Below are 19621 nucleotides of genomic sequence, written 5' to 3' on the forward strand. Positions count from 1 at the left end.
TACAAATGTTCCCTTTTTCCAGCTCTGTGAGGGCTTTTTGGGCATCTTTATGCTTTAATGGTATGGATTAAATAGCCACATTTAAATTGTCAGTGCCTGAGTTACATCAGCTCCTGAGATCCTGTGCAATCGGAATTTATCTGGGGATCCTATGACTGTGACTAAGCCATGAAAATATACACGTGCCAATTATTCATGTTGTAACTGAGGAGGAAAGTTCTCCTGGATGGGGTTTGTGAGGGGTTATAGGGGTGGATTCTCTGAGGAGCTGCTGGGAAGTTCCAACAGAGAACTCAAGGGATTCCAGGATGGACCTGCTACTGACCAAGGCAGAAATGGTGGTGATGCCTCTGGGATAACTGATTTGACAAAGAAAATCATTATTGTGCAGTTGTAATTGTGGCCAGAGAAGAGTGGAATGAGACCATGGGAAAGGAGCAGCTCTGCAGATGCCCAGGGCAGGAAGAGGGGCAGGAGCTGCTGCAGGCACCGGGGCTGAGATTCCATGGGGAAGCCCATGGGGAGGCAGCTATGCCCCTGCAGCCCATGGAGGCTGCAGAGATTCACCTGCAGCTCCTGCAGAAGCCCACACCAGAGATGGAGATGCTGAGAGGTGGGAAGCCCATACTGGAGCAGGGACTTGTGGATCCATGGAGAGAGAAGCCCACGCTGGACCAGGTTTGTTGATAGCATTGAGACCTATCAGGGACCCACACTGGAGCAGCTCATGGAGAGCTGTATCCCATGGGATGGACCCCACACTGGAGCAGCTCATGGAGAGCTGTATCCCATGGGATCGACCCCACACTGAAGCAGCTCATGGAGAGCTGTATCCCATGGGATGGACCCCACACTGGAGCAGGGGAAAGACTGACTCCTCTCCCTGAGGAAGAAGCAGCAGCACAAACAGCACAAACAGCACAAACCTCCATTCCTGTCCCCCTGTGACACTGGAGGGGAGGAGGGAGAGCCCAGGAAGGAGGGAGGGGTGGTGGGAAGATGTCCTGAAGATTCCCTTCCATTTACCCTGCTCTGGGTAATTGTGGGTAATAAAATCAATGGATTTCCCCAAGTTGTTTTGGCCATGACAGTATTTGGTGAGGGATCTCTCCCTGTCCTTATCTCAGCTCCTAAGTCTTTCCTTATATTTTTCTTCCCTGTCCAGCTGAAGAGGCTAGGGATCGAGCAAGGTCAAGATACCACATCTCATTGAAAAGAAAACAACCCAACAATAATGACAAAAAGCCCCCCACAACAATAAAGTCTTTTTCCTTTGAATGTCTTTCAAATTTAAAAAAAGAAAACAACAATCAAATACAGGAAATAAAATCCAAAAGCTGACTCTAAGTAGGTTTGACTCTAATAGCTGGTTTCATGTTGGATGGAAAGGGATCAGGTTGGATAAGTTACCAGCTAAAATATGTTAATGGGATTTAAATAACACTGTACCTTCCTGGGGAATTAATTTTGGGATTTTAGGCGAACTGTAACAAGGCATCTGGTGACATCACCAGTTTTCTGTAGGCACTAATGGAACTGTTCACAAAAGGCAGAGCTGGATGACAAACAGCAGGTGAATGAGCTTGGGGAGCAGTGGTTTTGTAATTGTGGAAATCTTTATCTTTCCTAAAAAGACCCTGTTGCTTCCTGGTAAAAGCCAGTTAAAAAGCAAAATTCTTCCTTTAAATGGCACTGGTTGCTTGGACCAAGGATCCGTGTCCTCAGAAGGGTTTGGCATGGAACCAGCTAGGAACTTTGAGTGAGTCCTGACCCTTCTCCAGGAGGAGCCTGTCAAACAGCAGGGAGTACATCCAGACGAGATGTAAATCAAGGAAATTGGGCAAAGACACAAGGAAGCCTGGCAAATCAGTTACACCCACTGTTTCCTGGCATGGAAAAGGCCTGGAGATTTAATGTCTCAGTTGAGCTGCCTTGTTTCATCCATTTGTTTGTAAAATGAAAGCCAAGGAGCTTATCCAGCCTTTTTTGTAATCCTGGCAAGCCCAACTCTTAACCCATTCCAGCTGCTGGCATCAGAAGCTTTGCTCAACTGAGTCCTATTGCTGGACAATCTTAAGAAGCAAGCTGCCCCACCACTGACAGAAAATATGAACTGCAGAAAGCACCTACAGGCAGGTAAGGAACAGTGACCAAACCCCCAAACCAGGCAGAGGGAACACCCTCAAGCTACACAGTGTGCCCACATTTCACCCTGAGAAAAATGCACACACACCTGCAGCTGCAAAATTTCAGGGGAAAAAAAAATCTGGTATGAAATCATAAGAGTCATAGGATCAACAAGGCTGGAAAAGATTTCCAAGATTATCAAATCTGCTCCGTGACTGATCCTCATACCAGAGCTCTGCATGCCACGTCCTGGCCTTCCTTGGGCACCTCCAGGGATGGGAAATCCAAACTTGCCTGGGAAGTCCCTGCCAATGGGATTGAGGGAGGAGAGGAGATAATGAGATAGCAGGGGGTGGGTTTCTAATAGTGGATTTTCCTGTTACAGCAAGTAACAAGAAGTTCAAGAGGTGTTCAAGAGTACAGTCCAGGGGCAGCTCTAAAGGAGCCCTCCACAGTTTATTTTGGGTGGTTTTTCCAGAGCTGAGCTTCAAACACCGTATCTCAGCTCCCATACAACTGTGTTCTGCTAAGCACTGTGCCACGATTAACAGGATTTCTTTTCAAAACCCCAGCTATCACCTTCAGAATATTAGAATTAATCTGCTGGCCACTTAATCCCAGGGCAAAGCGAATGAAACTCTCTCTAGATGAAAGGAAGAGGAAGGAGCTTTTCAGTCCTCCTCTTTTATTTTTTTTTTTTTGCACCCCGGAGAGTATTTCAGGAGCATAACATAGCCTGAAACAACTTGCATGTCTTTAATTCACATTTTCAGATTCCCCAGCTGGAAGATTGAGATCAAAACCAGTGAACTCACAGCTGTGAGAGCAGTTCACGAAGAACAAACCCAAAAGTTTTAAGATGAATTACCACAAAAACTATAACCGGATTTTTCATGGGAAAGGTGGAGACTCTGTTATGATTCCTCCATATTGCCACTAAACTGTATAAAGGCTTCCTTGATATTTTTGTGTGTCTGTGGAAATTCTGAGTAAATCCGGAGCAGGAAGGCAAAGCTTGTTAGGTGAAGAAGCTAAAAAGAGCATGAGACAGAAGAAATAAACAAGATTTTCATCTGTGACAATGAGCAAACAGGCCCAAATCCCAGAATTTTCACTCTGTAGCAATGTAGACATGTCTCTGTTTCAATCTCAAATCCTTCCAGAATAGCCCACATAATGCATTCTTGTTACTTATTAATTATTAGAGATATTATTTCAGATTTGCCCTTATACACAAGGTCAGATGTACAGAGACTTCTCCTCCATTGGTGTTATTATTACAAGGAAGAGCTGCTTCATTACCAGGTACCTTGCACAATCCAGCTGTAAACTTTCAGGAAAAATTATTCCATTGCCTCTGCTTGATCAATAAACATATATCCTTAAATAGTCCGCCATTTTAGGAAATGTTTTTTTAATAGGAAAATTGAAGGTTTTAAAAAATTTAATAGGAAAATTTATTTGTTTTTTAAATTTAATAGGAGAACTGAAAAAAAATCACAATTTTGTTATAATAAACACAAGCAGCGGTTGATGGGGTTGGTTGTGGGGTCATGGATTGGTGCAAACATGGAAGACTTGGAGACAGCTCCTGATAAAAAAAATTGCTTTTTATGAAAGAGAAGTGGGAATTTGCCAAGACTTTTCTAAAGAGCTGGACAGTCAGTTGTGGAAAAGAGCTGGATAAAGCACAGATCACTAATTCAGTTTCCACATCTGGGAGAAGGGACGAAGAGGAGCAGGTATCAAACAGCACAGGTAAGAAACAGAACATGAACATCTGTCAATGCACAAACCCTTGGCTGTTAAAGAATTACACAAAGCAGCAGCAAAATCCTTTTGTCCATGAGCAAAGGCAGTGACTCTCAGGCTTCACCCATTCCACCCAAAAGGAAAACTGCCCCAGATTTCAGAGAGGTTTGGTGAAGATCCATGAAACACAGCCAGTCAGACCACGTGGAGGTGGCCAGTGCTGTGCTCCTCTCCAGGACACTCACCCCATCAGGTCGCCCGTCCGACGCCGTGACGATGAGGATGTACCTGTCAGTGCTCTCTCTGTCCAGGGGCTTTGCCAAGGCCAGCAGGCCAGAGCTGGGGACAAAACAGAACCAGGACATGTTAGCAGAGCAGCTGAAAGAGGTCTGTGAGCACCTTGCTGACACCAAGGCTTCTCTTTGTAGGAGCTTTTAGACTTTTGGGGGTGAAGGCCAAGAAAAACCATGAGCCAATTCCTTATGCTCTCCATTTGGATACAGGAATAATCCTGGATTAAAGCAGCAGCCTAGTAAAACTACAAAATCTGGAGTTCCACTGAACGCAGCACCCTGATTTGTTCCTGCTGCACTTTAGCTATTTATTTAATCATCAAAACATATTTATTTAGTATTTTTACTATTAATGCTGCAATAAATGAGAAGAGAGAAGGACAATCAGGGGATTCATCACTGAGGAGTCCTGATAAACAGCAGGACTGAGCAGGAAACTGGTAATACAACACACACAGACTTCAGGGTGAGTCTCCTCAGGGAGAGGCTACTGGGGAAGTTACACATTGTGTAACTTCAGAGTAAGGTCTGCAAGTATCCCCTAATAATTAAATATTACTGCAGGAACAAGGGTGGGGGAATACAAATCCCAGAGTGCTTTGGGTTGGGAGGGACACCTTAAGGCTCCTCCAGTGCCACCTCCTGCCATGGGAAGGGACACCTGCCACTATCCCAGGTTGCTCCAAGGCCCTGTCCAACCTGGTCTTGGGCACTTCCAGGGATTTCAGATCTTGTGATTATTGAAGCCTATTTTAAAAGGGCAACAAAAGAAGGGTTAATTGAAAGCCACATTAAACTATGTTTGAAAGCATTGCAAATTCCTGTAACTGCAGACAAATGAAACAATTTGGATTTTTCCTCTGATCTAATTCCCTCCCGCAGATACCTGGAAGCCACCCAGAGACCCCACAATAGACTCATTTCTTTTATGTTAGGAAGGATTAGGAAAGCACAGTGAGGACAATCCTGCCTAAGGAAGCTCAGTGCTCTTTAACTGAGCTAGCACCAGAGCCCTGAGCTGTCCCAAAGCTCCAAATTTCAATTCCATGATTTTGGAGCCCACTGGAACCTGGGCAAGGCTGTGACAAAGTGATGACACCTCTCCTAAATCCACAGGGTATTTAATAACTATGGATCCAGGGTGACAGTGATCCCAGCCAGCTTCTCCCATGGAATTCCGCCAAATATCTTAAGAAAGATGTAACACCACAAGTTTTTGCAGCCCAAAATTCACATCAGCTAGGATCTGGAGCCCCTGTGACTTCCCATGTCTTATTCCATTGCCAGTGGATGGATCAGACACAAACAGTGGTCAAGCACAGCTCTAAATTTTATCTGCTGTACCCACATTTGATGTTCGGTACCCAGAGCATGAACAGTGACTTGTGCAGAGGTTTTATTGAAACAGAAAATCCAAACCAAAGCACAAACTCCCACCAAATCAGGAGGTCTCCCTGGCTGGACTTCTCCAGAACCTTTGGATGTGTTACACCTGGACCTAATAATGGGTTTTTCCCCTAAATTATAAATTTCTTCTCTAATTTTCTACTCTCAGAGAAGATCTCAGCAAACTGGTTCCAGGCCAAGACTTTTCCCAACAGAAACAAATCCCAACACTTCCTGGGAAGCTGTTCCTTCCAATAAATACCTCAGAGATTGGTGGGAACTGGGAGTGGGAGCACAATTCTGCCCTAGGATTGAAAGGTTGGTGGGGAAAATAATATTTCAAGCATATTTCAGGAGATGCTCCAGTTCGTCTGCCTTGTGGTTATCCAGTGAAAACTTGGGTTTGTGTCCTGTTGAGCTTCCTGAAGGATTTGATTCTACACGAATGGGAGATTTATCATCCACATCTCACTCAGAACATATAAACCTGTCTCGGGAGGTTTAGGTATTTAGATTCACAATCATTCCCTCACATCAAATTAGAATTATTTTGCACCAGGAAATAATAAGCCCCAGGTTACTTCTGTCCCATCATTTATTGTGGGAAGTCAGCTTATCACCCTCCCTTCCTCCTGCAAGGAAAAGGATAGTTTGGATTGCAAATAATAATGAATAGCAGGTAAATTAATAGCTAATAGTAGGTAAAATAAAGGGTGGTGGGCCAGGCACCAATCTGGTGCTTATGTTTCACAACAAACCCTCTATCTCTCTATAAAGTTGGAATTCAATTTAAGGAAAATACAGTTCTTAAACAATGCTCAAAAGACTTTTCATTGCAGGCTAAACTATAACAAGTCAGGAAATTAAAGCAAAAAATTGCCCCTGTCATTAGTCAGGAGCTGACAGGTAAAAGGGTTTTAATTAATCCCTGGCCACTCTTTTAAAAAGAATCTTTCCACCTCAGTGAGTTTCCTGTACCTAAAGTGTTTGAAATAAATAAATGGTGGCCAGCAGCAGACCCCAGAGTAGAATTTAGCTCACAGAGCTTTCATTAGTGGCTGACAGCCCCTCGAAGGAGCAGCTGAAGGTGTCTGAGCACAACCCTCTTCTCTCAGCTCCTCCATTCCCTGGACTGACAAGATCCAAGTCTGTTTTCCAAGGGTTTCCCACTTACCTTTGAGAGAGATTAAAAACTTGTTGAGGATCTCCATTCTGAATGAGGTATTTGATGGGGTCGCCCTCTCTATCGAAAGCCTTTAGGGAAGGAGAAAAGAGGATAAAATTCAGTCAGTGGAAAGGTTTCTTCTCTTCCCTTCCATGTAGAAACTGGGGAATTAAGTTTTAGGAAAATTTCCCACAAGGATGACACCAATCCCTGTTTCTAAGGCAACTCTGGTTATTGATAGGCTATTCAAGATGAAGCTGGAGCACATTAGAATTCCTATGATGCACAGAAATGACAATATCCTGAATGCAGGAAAATAATTACTATTAATTATTAGTAATTATCTAATTATCAAATTACAGCTATATTACAGCAGCATGAGTATGAAATTCAGGCTTTAATCATTTACTTCTATTTTTCTGCAGCTCCACACTGATTAGACTGAACTTTCATTTTCCTTTCTTCCCATTCTTCATTTCCACTTCTTATCAAGATCCCTCTTTCTGTTATTTTATTAGAATCTCCATCTTTGGCTGATGCTCCAGTGAGGTCCAACTGCAGCATTTACCTTCTACAATAATTTGCTTTTTTGAGGGGGTGAAGATCAGGGTAAGACTTTTAAGAACAGACATTAACAGCACCAGAATGAGGATATTCCACCTATTATGTGGACAAATATCTTTCAAAAGTTGAATAAACTACTATTTATGTCTCTCCTGGTGCCACCTGAGGCCATTTCCTCTGATCTAGAAGAGAAGAGGCCAACCCCCACCTTGCTCCTGTCAAGTTATTGCTGTGAAACACAATCAAGGGCTTCATAGCTTTGAGCTATGACCACCTAAAAAAGCAGGTTTTGAGATAAAAACCCAAGAAAATTAACAACAACAACAACAACAAAAAAACAAACAAAAAAACACCAACTCAAACACCCCCCAAAATTAAAAGCAGAAGCACAACCCATTTAAATGAGAAGGCAGAGCAGGGAATGCAGTAAGAAAACAATTTGACTTAGCCAAATGAAAATCAGGGGCTAAGTCAGATGGAAGGAATCAGTACTAAGAAAGAGCAAGAAAAATTAAATGGGGACACAGTCAGAAAAAGGCAAATTTGGAATGGAAATAGGAGAGAACACAAAGGACAACAAAGAACTGTTTTAGTTGCAGAAGGAACCTGAGGAGTGGTTTAAAAACAGAAGTGATGATGTTGATGGGGTCAAAGACGTGAAACTACCCCTGTTCCAGCTCCAAACTAAATTAACTGGGGCAAAACTTCAGCTGAGAGTGGGGCAAGAGCCAGGCAGAAAAAGCGTTCATAAATAGAACATCTTTGAATCAGCTGCTGGAATGAAGCCTGGTGAGGTCCATCCTGGCATATAGAAGGGCTGGAACAATCTCACAGCCACTAGGTTTCTTTTTTTTTGAGCACTCTCAGAGAACAAAATGCTGGAGGTCTATCCTTCATTGAGGAATGAGACAGGAAATCACACAACAGGCAGGTGGAATGCAATTCCCAGAAACCCACAAATATCCAAATTATTTTTAAGTTCCCTGCAATGCCAATATGCAGATGGATAACACAGAACTAAATTTCTCCAGAACAAAAGGATGCTGAAGCAATTTAATCTGATTTTTAACAAGACAACATGTCTCTTGAACAGGGCAGGAATTGGGTCAATAAAGAAGCTGAGCTATGGTGAAGGCTTTTCCCACTGCTTGATGGGACATTTTCCCAATGGAGTTCTGACAACACAGTCTCCAAATGGAGGGTGGGATTAGGCAAGAATTAAATCCATCATCACAATTAAGGCCAGGCAGCAGTGGGTAGTGTTAGTACTGACTCAGTTCTGCATGGATGTGTACAGCTCTCCCAGCACCAATCAATACTCCCATCCACAACATTAATGACAGACTGGGAAAATTGGGGAAATTGCTTATAAATTCCATGGGTGGCACAGAGTGTCAGGAGGTGTGGGTGGAATTTGTATCTCCTTGGCCTAAGGATATGAACAGTCAGGCTCTGAGCCAAGAACACAAGATGCTACAAACACTAGAGGCAGACAATGTGAGGAGCTGGTGTCTCTGAGGACTGCCCTTGATCCTAAATTACCAGAATCCCATGGGTGCTCTGGTCTTTAGCCCTTTGTCCTCCTTTTACCTCCCCTGCAGGGCATCCTGCCCTCCCTTCGTATTAAGTTGTCTCAGGGGTATCATTATGGTCTGCATTCTCTCATAAAAGTCAGGAAGCTCTCAGCAAGCCAGAAAAATCAAAGACTGGCTGTCGTTGATTTAGTTTTCTCCTTATCCCCACAGAAAATCCACCTTCAATCAACACGCTCGAAAAAAAGGGGAGGGAAAGTTAATCATTGCTTTTAAAAACTCCTGCTTCCTTTAAAAGCAAAGAACACAAAACTCTTATGTACAGAAGAAAACAACCGAAGGCAAGGGAAAAGACCAACCTATTCCTGATTCTTTCCAGATCAATGGCATAGTGATTCCATAAATTGCACACAACAATTCCATGTAGCTCCTTGTTCAGCACATAACTGGACCCTGCTAACAGCCCTATTTGTTCTGCAGGCTCCCAGAAAAATGACAGCATTTGCATATTTTAATTAATAATGGCTGGCAGAACATGAAGCCATAAATGCCTCCCAGGCATGCAATAAACTCTGAGGTTTATTTACAAATTAATGCAGTGGAGATCATTTAATATTGCATTAATCTCAAATGTTGTTAATTAAAACACCAGTCAAGACCAACCGGGTGTGTTAGAAAATAAATAAGGGGATAAGAAAGAAATAAAGCTCTCCATCATCAGAATAAGAAATTTTAATGGCTAAGAAAAAATTGAATTTTTTGTTTGCTAAGTCTAAAGGGCAAATCTAAAGCAGCTACATTTGCATTGTTACTGACCCTAATGTTTTGCAGATCTTCAAATTCAGTAATTTGGGAATGGTTGAAAAGTTTTGTGGGCTCTCTCCAGGATTTTGTAACCCTTCTGCTGTATGCAGAACTATCAAATTATTGCTAAGAGAGAGCCACAAATTAAGAGTTTCTTAATCTGCACCAGCCCAAACAGTGATCAAATTGATGAGACTCAGGAAAAGAAACATCAGTGTAAAAAATTAAATGTGAAAACACTGGTTCAATAGTTAAGGCCTGGTGATATTCCATATTATGGATGGAACACAGGCAAAAAACCCACAGGCACAAAACCCAAACCAAGGTGCCTAATTTAGAACTTTCTGATGCCTGGAAAAGGCAGCACATGATTTCAGAAGCTTAAATACTCAGTTTATGAATATTAAAAATGTCCTGGTAGATTTTAAATAAACAAGAATAAAGGAAAATGAAAACAGAAATATCCTGCACACAGGAGAAGTCCTTTAGTACAGATGGAGGTTTTAATGCAGGAAAAGGGAGCTGGATTTGGAATTGGGTAGGGAGGGAACCATAAATCCCATCCAGTTCCACCCCTGCCATGGGCAGGGACACCTTCCACTGTCCCAGGTTGCTCCAAGCCCCAAAGTCCAACCTGGCCTTGGACACTTCCAGGGATCCAGGGGCAGCCGCAGCTTCTCTGGGCACCCTGTGCCTGCCTGCCCACCCTCCCAGGGAACAATTCCTTCCCAAAATCCCACCTATCCCTGCCCTCCAACAGTGGGAAGCCATTCCCTGTGTCCCGGCACTCCAGACCCTTGTAAAAAGTCCCTCTCCATCTTCCACATTTCAGCTTGAGGACTACCAGACCTACAAGAGATGCAGTGCTGGACTGACCGCCAAAGCTAAAGCCAAGCATATTTGGGATTGAACAGTCAAGTGTTTTTCATAAAATGCAGGATCCCTGAGGCTGGAAAAGCCCTCCAGGACCACTGAGCCCAAGCTGGGATCCCCACCTTGTCCCCAGCCCAGAGCACTGAGTGCCACGTCCAGCCCTTCCTTGGACACCTCCAGGGATGGGCACTCCAAAGCTCCCTGGGCAGCCCCTGCCAAGGCCTGAGCACCCTTTCCATGGAGAAATTCCTCCTGCTGTCCAACCTGAGCCTCCCCTGGCACAGCTTGAGGCCGTTTCCCCTTGTCCTGTCCCTGTTCCCTGGAGCACAGCCCGACCCCCCCTGGCTGTCCCCTCCTGTCAGGGAGTTGTGCAGAGCCACAAGGTCCCCCCTGAGCCTCCTTTTCTCCAGCCTGAGCCCCTTTCCCAGCTCCCTCAGCCCCTCCTGGGGCTCCAGCCCCTTCCCCAGCTCCGTTCCCTTCCCTGGACACGCTCCAGCCCCTCCAGGGCTCTGTGGCCAGGAGGGCCCAGAGCTGGGCACGGCCCTCGAGGTCCCTCAGCAGGGCCAGCACAGAATGGGCTGTTTGGGTTCAGTGAAACATTAAAGCAGATTATTCCATTGGAGCTTCCCTTTCCAACCACATTTAAATCCCATCAAATTGTTCAACGCTAAAACCTGCCAACAGGTTTTCTGCCTCCAAAGATCCCTCAGGCCCTCAGCCAGAGATTCCAGCACCTGTCAGGGAAACACAAATGTTTCTGTTTTTCAGCATGTTTCTGGCTCCTGTTCCTCTTTGGGGCTTCCAACCCCAAGTGTCTCTCACCAGGGAGGATGGCCCTTCCACTCCTCCCTCCAGCAGGCACCACGGATGTGCCAGGAGTTAATTGGCAGCACTGAGCTAAATTAGTCATCTTCCCTCAGCACAAGTGACTGTATGATCTTAACCAGCCAGAATAATCCCAGTTTTTCAGCAGGAATGCATTTTAGAGGAGCCTTCCCATCCACCTGCTTCAGTCACTTAATTAGAGCTCCTTTATTTCACTACTGCTAAACACAGCATTAAGTAAATTCCTGATCCCTCAAAAAAAAAAAAAAAAAAAACCTTAATAAAGCATTGCCTATTTTGCACAGCTGGTTTTTGGGCAGAACACAATGCAGTAAATAAGTAACAGTAAATAAGTGAGGAGAGAACTGATTTTTTTAACCATTAGTGCAACAAGGAAAGGTCTGATCCTGATGCATGAGGGTTATGGATGTTCCTGCTCCTTGACCCAGAGCCCAAGGTCCCACTAATCCTGGGCCTGGCAGCACTGGGATCTCTGCTCCCTCTTAGCCTGTTGCTACATGTACCAAGGGGGAGAAATATCTTCAGTCATTTTTCAAGAATGACGGACCAGAGAAGGCAAATTGCCAAAAATCTTGCTGAAATGCCCCCTGAATGAGGTGCTGAAGCTCCTCTGATCTGCTGGCAAATATAGAGAGATTTTAACACAAGAAATCACAGGCCTTTTAAGTTTTCAGCCACTCACAGAATTTTTTTCTAATATAATTATCACAGAACCCCAGAATCCCAGAATGGTTTGGAAGGGACTTAGAAGATAACTCATTCCACCCCTGCCATGGGCAGGGACACCTTCCACTGTCCCAGGCTGCTCCAAGCCCCATCCAACCTGGCCTTGGACACTTCCAGGGATCCAGGGGCAGCCACAGCTTCTCTGGGCAGTGCAATTTGCAGCCTATAGCATTTTTTACAAAATTTAAATCAAAAAAGAATTAATGGAGATAGCCAAGTGAGCCCTTTTTCCTCTGCAGTCCATGTAAAAGGGGCGGTTGATCAAAATGAAATAATTTTCAATCCCTTTGAACTGCCCCTTTTCCCCCTGAATGCAAGGACTGGCTTGTGCATGGCATGGACACCGAGGGCAGGAAGGTGGAGAAGGTTTCAGCACCCTCAGGGAGCCCCAGGGAAGCCTCTGTACCTGCAGGTTTAACAGAACAGCGCCGATCCTCATGGCCTCGCTGACTTCCAGGCTGTACATCAGCTGTGGGAAGCGCGGAGGGCTCTGGTTGTTGGGAGGCAGCACCTCGATGTAAACAGTGGTGATGGAGCTCCTGCAGTGCAAGGAGGGAAAAAACAGTCAAAACCAGTCAAACCCAGTCAAAACCAGTCAGAATCAATAAATCCAATCCACAAGGCACCACAATGGATGTTTCACACGCTGTGTTCTCGAGTGCGAACAGCCTCCCTTTGCTCCTCTAAAAGCTTCAGGACATGTTTTTCTTTCTGAATCAAAAGGAAAGCAGGCTGCCACATGAACAGGAAGAAAAACTCAATAATCTCCCCCAAAACAGCCCAAAGTGGTGTTCTTTCAAAAATAGAGCAGTGAGATATCAGTGCACGCTCCACAAACAAACAGCTCTCAATGCACTGTGTCCTCTGTGGGAGCAACACCAATTCCAAGCTGGGAACTGCTCCTGCCATGCACAACAGCCACCCCTGGAGCATCCCTGCTGGCAGTCAGTTTGCTTCCTTTCCTTGGAAAAGAGGGAACAGGAAATGTTGGCAAAGAAGATAATGCTGGGAGAAGAGATGCATAAAATTCTGTCAGGCTGCTGTGTTGCTGTGGGTCAGTAATCCCCATTTCAGAAAAGTAAATCCCATTCAGAGCAGTGGCAATGCAGGATGCTACAAATCCCTGGCAAACCCTTCAGCAGCACTGAATCCCTGTCCCAAACAGACTGCAAACAGCATCCCAGTTGGAATATTGAAGGTTCTTTGGGACACTGACACTGAAGACCCTGCGCAGACCATCCTGTAAACCCACTTGATATCCAACAGCCTCAACTTGAGAAAGGGAGCCAGGAGTCCTCCTGGAGATGGAAGATTAAAAATCTGACTTAAAGGGATCTTCCTCTTGCCTTTCTGCTTCATGATCCCACCTGCCTTCCTTCCTGGATGTCAGCACATCATCCCCACCCCAGAACAAACCCTTGAGAAGAGCAAGTGCTGTGCTGCAGGTGTAGCTTCTCCCCTCCTAAATCTTTGGACAAAGTTGATAAATCTCAGGTTTTAGGGCTGCAGGAAAGAAACCAAAGGGATTTGTCCCAGTTCTTTGGAGGTGGGGCAGGAAGAGGGAGAGAGAAGGAAATCATGAACCCAAAGATCTGCTTCTTGCAGGGCTAGCAGACTCCAGAGCTTTTTTAGAAGGTCATTTATTGTTGAAACAGCTGCTGAGACAGCTCATTTATTATGAAAGCAACACATTAGTGATCAATATTTTTAGTTAGCTACCCAAAATTGTGGCTGAGCACAGTCACCACTGCCCACTGCCCTTTTCCAGCAGGTGTGGGTCACTGATGGAGCCAGGTAGAGCATTGCAGCAACACCCGGGCTGAGAGCAACCTGCTGGGAACTGTCACACACCCCATATACACACTTGTCACACAAGCTCCAGGATAAGAAATTGCTATCCAGAAGGACAAATCACACCACCAGGGAAGCAACTCTGCCCCTCAGGGCACATTCACACACACAGTGCCAGGATTCAGTGCCAGGATACAGGGAATGGCTTCCCACTGCCAGATGACATTTTGGGAAGGAATTGTTCCCTGGGAGGGTGGGCAGGCCCTTGCACAGGGTGCCCAGAGAAGCTGTGGCTGCCCTTGGATCCCTGGCAGTGTCCAAGGCCAGGTTGGATGGGGCTTGGAGCAGCCTGGGACAGTGGAAGGTGTCCCTGCCCTGGGACTGGATGGGCTCTAATATCTCTCCCATCCCAAACCATTCTGGGATTCTAGAAATGAATAGTAAGCAGATTTTCTTCAAATATTTAAGGCAAAATTACAGAAGTGAAACACTAATAGTCTGCAAACTAAAAGCATTCTAATATTAAATGCCTTTTTTTGCAATTCCAATCCATTTTTTATTAACACCTTGTATTTTTCCCCTGTGTCTTTTGTGTGAGTTATGGCCCAGTTAAGGAGCTGTAAAATTCTCCTTTGGTGTGGGAAGGGGAAGATGGATCTGAGTCAAGAACTGCAACTGGTGTTTGCAGGTGAATACACAGAGACCAGCACAGCATTTGGGAACAGTGGAGAGCTCCCAAAATCACTCCAGTATGGAAAAACAGCTTTTGTGCCCCACCAGCTGATTGAAAGTCAACTGCATCCCCATCTCTGCTTAAATAATCTCCACATGGAATAATGGAATGGTTTGGACTGGAAAGGACCTTAAACTCATCCAGTGCACCCCTGCCATGGGCAGGGACACCTTGCATTGTCCCAGGCTGCTCCAAGCCCCATCCAACCTGATCTTGGGCACTTCCAGGGATCCAGGGGCAGCCACAGATGCTCTGGCCAGTTATAAAATCTATAATGAATGGATTTCCCTCCAAGTGGATCAACCTATATTGACTTGGTCCAGCAAAATCCTGTATCACCAAGTGATATGAATCCCATTTTGGGAATCTGAGGGATTGTGACAAGCTTAAAGTCTGACCTAAAACTCTTTGATTTTACACACGTTGTCATTTATTCTCAAAAACATAGAAATTGTTGTGCTTCAGGAGTGGGCTGTGCAGGGAAGGGGTAAAATCTCCAGCCCTGGAAGGTTTCAAGAAACAGCTGGACATGACACTTGCTGTGGTTTAGTTGACAAGGTTGAATTTGATGATCTTGGAGGTGTTTTCCAACTTTCATGATTCCATGATATCTCAATAACTTACATTAATAATTATAATTAATAATATTCAAACCCCAAATCTCAGCTGGGGCACAGCCACCCACCAACATTTTTAGATGTCATTCCATGCCAAAAAATTCCAGCAAACCTACCCAGAATTCTGAATTCTGAGTTGAATTTGTGTTCACAAAGGCTGCAGAGCTACAGTTCCTGAGCCAGGTTCAGTGGCTGGGTTTTGCTTTGCGCCTAAGCAAGGGGGAGACTGAAATCCAGCCACTTTCCAGGTGACTTTGGTTATCCTGGCAGAGCTTTCCACTTCTTATTCACCTTGAAGACATTTTCAGAGGAGGAAGCACAGGCTCCCTTCATCCATCCTCAGAAATACATATGTTTAGGCAACACAAAGATTTCTCCAGCACAAAAGGAGTTGATGGCAATCAGAGCTGTGGTGTGGAGCCACACCATGGGGAATCTCAGGCTCTCTGAAGGAGAATTACTGGGTTTTTTGCCTTTACTCTGAAGAACTACACAAAATAAATGCATAATTGTCCTCAATCTTCCCCTCAGCGCTACTAGCAGCCTACTACCAGCTCAAGAGGGTTTATCAAAAAAGCAAGCAGGACAAAAAAGAGAGTGAAATTCAACCAGGGGACTGCTACCAGATGTTAATTTTATGAACAACTGAACAAGCTGAAGGGACAGTAATTATAAAATAAGTGCAAAACAGCATGAGCTGCTTTCTTGGAGACATGACAGAAACAGCAGGTCCTGAGGAAAATCCAGTTATTGAAACCTTATTCTTGTATTTTCTTTCCTTCTTTCATTTCCCATTTGAAGAAGAGGTTTTCACTTTACAGCTGTGGGAGGTTGAAATGCTGGAACCTGCTGTTCTTCCCCATCATGCTCTTTGGACAAGGAGGTTGGCACATTATCAACACCAGGCCCAGAACAGAAGAGAAATTTTTCTGCTCCCTCTACACCTTCATGAAATGACATTTTGGCAGAACTGCCACCTTTAGAACACAAACTCCAGAGGAAATGGTGAACAGGGCTTGATACCTTTGCTGGTTTTTGAGCTCACAGATCACAGAATGGTTTGGGTTAAAAGGAACATTAAAGATGATGATGTTCCCCACCCCACTTAAATCCTAAATTTGCAGTCTTCTCTTCTTCTTCATCTGGGGTCAACAGAGATAGTTCTGCCATTAGGAATTTCGGTCTTCTTGAGGACACTGCACACCCTACATCTGGAGGGTGTCTCCAGCTCAGCAATCCCATTCTTTGGGATCCTTTTTGCATTTTCTGAACAAAATGCATCTCCCTTCTAACTTGGTTTCTTCTTTCCATCCCTTCACCTCACTGAATGAATGGACACGCACAATGACAGCACAACTGGAAACTTTGCAATAACAGACCGTGGCAAGCAAACAAAATTCTGAAAACCCAGTGGCACAGGTGTTACTGCTGAGCTGCTGGAGCAATGCATGGAAGGTTAGTAGGTGCATGGATTACCTTCTCTGAGCAGGGGGGGCACTGTCAGACGCTCTGACCGTCAGGGCGTAGGAGCGCCCCACTGCCAGCACCACTCCTGGAGCGATGGTGATCAGGCCTGTCTGCTCATTGATGGTGAAGTCTCCCTGATGCCCAGCCAGGATTTCATACACTATGTGGCCATTGGCTCCCTCGTCCGCATCCACGGCCGTCAGCTGCAAGGTAAAGCCACGGGGTCAGCAGGGAAGGTGACTCAGGAGGAGGAGAGGGGAGCTCCAATATCTGGAACGCGCGCACAAATTTGTAAGCGCTCCACAAACAAAGATACAGCTGAAACGAAGAGTAATAGGGATAAAAACAATGAAGCAGAGAAAAACTGCTTGCTAAACACTGCAAGCCACTTATTTTAAGATACAAATTAAGAAACCTTATTTAAGGCGAGTTTACCCTCTGTGGGTTGGAATATATAAGACTTTCTATAAAAGCAGAAGGGAGAAGAAGATATTTTTTTGTGTAGCAATAGTAATGAGAGGATTTTATTTATTTATTTCCCATCCCTCTCTCCACTTTTCCAGGTGACAGCCCTGGTGGTGGCAGGAAGTCTCACGTCCAGACCTGGCATTCCAAGCCCTCCTCGTGCAAAGCTGGATAGCAATGTTTGTGTTAATATGTCCCTACAGCTATGGCAGCCAAGTGGAAGGGAAATGGCAGATGTTCCCATATGGATACACACTCAGAATCATGGAATCATTCAGGTTGGAAAACCCCTCTAAGATGGTCAAGTCCAACTTTTAACCCAGCACTGCCAAGGCCACCACTAGCCCATGTTTCCAAGTGCCACGTTGTCTTTAAATCACTTGAGAAAAATCTACATCCTGGTATTAGACCCAAATTCTTATGGTGAACATAATGAAATGAGGGGGTTCTTCTCTTCCTCCTGGGAAAGGAAGTGGATTTATCCCATTTCTGTAGTGAGCCATGCTGAATCAAACACACACTTGGCCAGGAATTAGAGCCCAGGGAATATATTTGCTTTTAGTGAATCATAGAAGAAAAATCCCAGAGTGGTTTTGGTTGGAAGGGACCTTAGAGCTCATCCCATTCCACCCCCTGCCATGGGCAGGGACACCTTCCACTATCCCAGATTGCTCCAAACCCTGTTCAACCTGCCCTTGTTGTGTCTTCCTCCTCTAGGAATTGTTTTGCTGATACACAGGTTCCTCAACTGACTTTTCCATCTGTAGGACAACATTCCCTCAAACAGCACAGGGAATTACACAAAGTGGTCTGAGCAGTGCTGGAACGTCCAGGAGGCCACAGCATCCAGCTGTGCATCCAGCTGCCAACAGCTGGCCATGGAAGTAACAGGGAATGATGACACCATGGGTTCCTCTGCTGCTCCCAGCCACAGGCAAGCAGTGGGAGGTGGGGAATGGGGAAGGGCACCAGCAGGGGTGACAGCAGAGCTTTTCTGGGATGTCCAAAGTAATCCCAGCCTCAGGAAGGAGCCCTGAAGGAATCCTAATGTGAGGATGAAAAAGAAGAGACATAGCTTCTTCAAAGGTCACTGCCTTGCCTTTCGGCTCCCAGCCTCTCACAGCACTACCCAAGGCTGAAAACCCAGCACCCAAAACTGCTAAACCAGCACCCAGAACTGCCAAATCACCATCTAAAACTGCCAACCACCACCTAGGACTGCCAAACCAGCACCCAAAACTGCCAAAGAAACACCTAGAAGTGCCAAACCACCACCTACAACTGCAAACCACCACCTGGAACTAGTAAAAAAACCTTTGTCCAAGGATGGCTAAAAATTTAGAAGACCAGGAACCAAACCTTTCCACTTAAACAAGAATAAACCCCAAATATGCAATATCTGAGTTAATCCATTTGCATACAACATTAAGACCCAAGGGGAGGATGTGAATTCATGGAATGGTTTGGGTGGGAAGGAACCTTAAAGCTCATCCAGTTCCATGGACACTGTCCACTATACCAGGCTTCTCAGAGGCCCATCCAGCCTGGCCTTGGACACTTCCAGGGAAAAACTCAGGGATCTAATTGGAGTCCAGGATAATCTTGATCTTTTATGCACAGAGGCTCAGTGAAATACAGTATTTCATTCAGAAAGTCATAAACATTCTACAAAACAAAAATTAAGCCCACAATGGCTTTAAAAACAAATCTTAATTCCTCTCCTACAGCATTTTGGGACACACTGTGTAGAGAACCTGGGATAAATCCTTGTATTGCCCCAGAAATCATGGAACAGAGGTCCCCTCCTCTTAAAAATTAAAAAAAAAACCCCAAACCACTAATATTTGTGTGAGTTTTTTTTTTTTTTAATCTACCTCATTCTCTACTTTCTTTTGGAATTCTGAAGGAGCCAGCCTATGAAAACTGCAATTTAATCACTCATTCTATAGCTTCTATACATACCTGGGTGTGTTAATTAACCTTGCAGAGAGTAATTATCCACCCAAGAGACAGAGCTGAAAAAACCTTGTCTGCTGAACTTCAAAGTAACACATACAGACACAAAAGATAAATAAAGCCTTTACACAAAATACAGGGTCCTGAGGATTTAATGACAGGATTTGGAATCAGGCCAGTTTTTACTGTGACGACATGAAAAAGGAGAAATTATTGACTACACAAGCACAGAGATTAAGAAGGTTAATTAAACCTACAAATATGCAATGCTTGGAAAGATAAGTGATTTGAAAAACATTTTGGGGGCAAAACCAGGAATAAAATCTGGGATTAAATAGAATTAAAGTTTAACTGCTGCCATAATATATGACTCCATAAATCCCATCTCCAGCTGTCCCAGCCTGATAGAGCTCCATAGTTAACAAGATTTAAGAAACAGAGGCTAAAATGTAAAAGGAAAAGAAAAAAACAAGGTTCCATTTACAATCCTAAGAAATTTTCATCCAGCAGGATCAGCTCCATTG

At 44.6% G+C, this 19621-nt stretch overlaps 1 protein-coding gene across 5 annotated transcripts in view; it reads right to left on the reverse strand.

Annotated features, from left to right (window-relative positions):
- PCDH15 (protocadherin related 15) overlaps nucleotides 1-19621 on the reverse strand; it is a 264399-nt gene that overhangs the window by 116229 nt on the left and 128549 nt on the right. For all 5 annotated transcript variants that reach the window (XM_062496847.1, XM_062496842.1, XM_062496846.1 and 2 more), the window contains 4 exons: nucleotides 16686-16879; nucleotides 12475-12607; nucleotides 6733-6812; nucleotides 4125-4218 (listed from right to left, as the gene is read on the reverse strand). In XM_062496847.1, the coding sequence (XP_062352831.1) occupies nucleotides 4125-4218; nucleotides 6733-6812; nucleotides 12475-12607; nucleotides 16686-16879 (501 nt within the window). The remainder of the gene's footprint in view (nucleotides 1-4124; nucleotides 4219-6732; nucleotides 6813-12474; nucleotides 12608-16685; nucleotides 16880-19621) is intronic.

This window comes from Cinclus cinclus, chromosome 7, assembly GCF_963662255.1.
Source record: "Cinclus cinclus chromosome 7, bCinCin1.1, whole genome shotgun sequence".
NCBI lineage: Eukaryota > Metazoa > Chordata > Aves > Passeriformes > Cinclidae > Cinclus > Cinclus cinclus.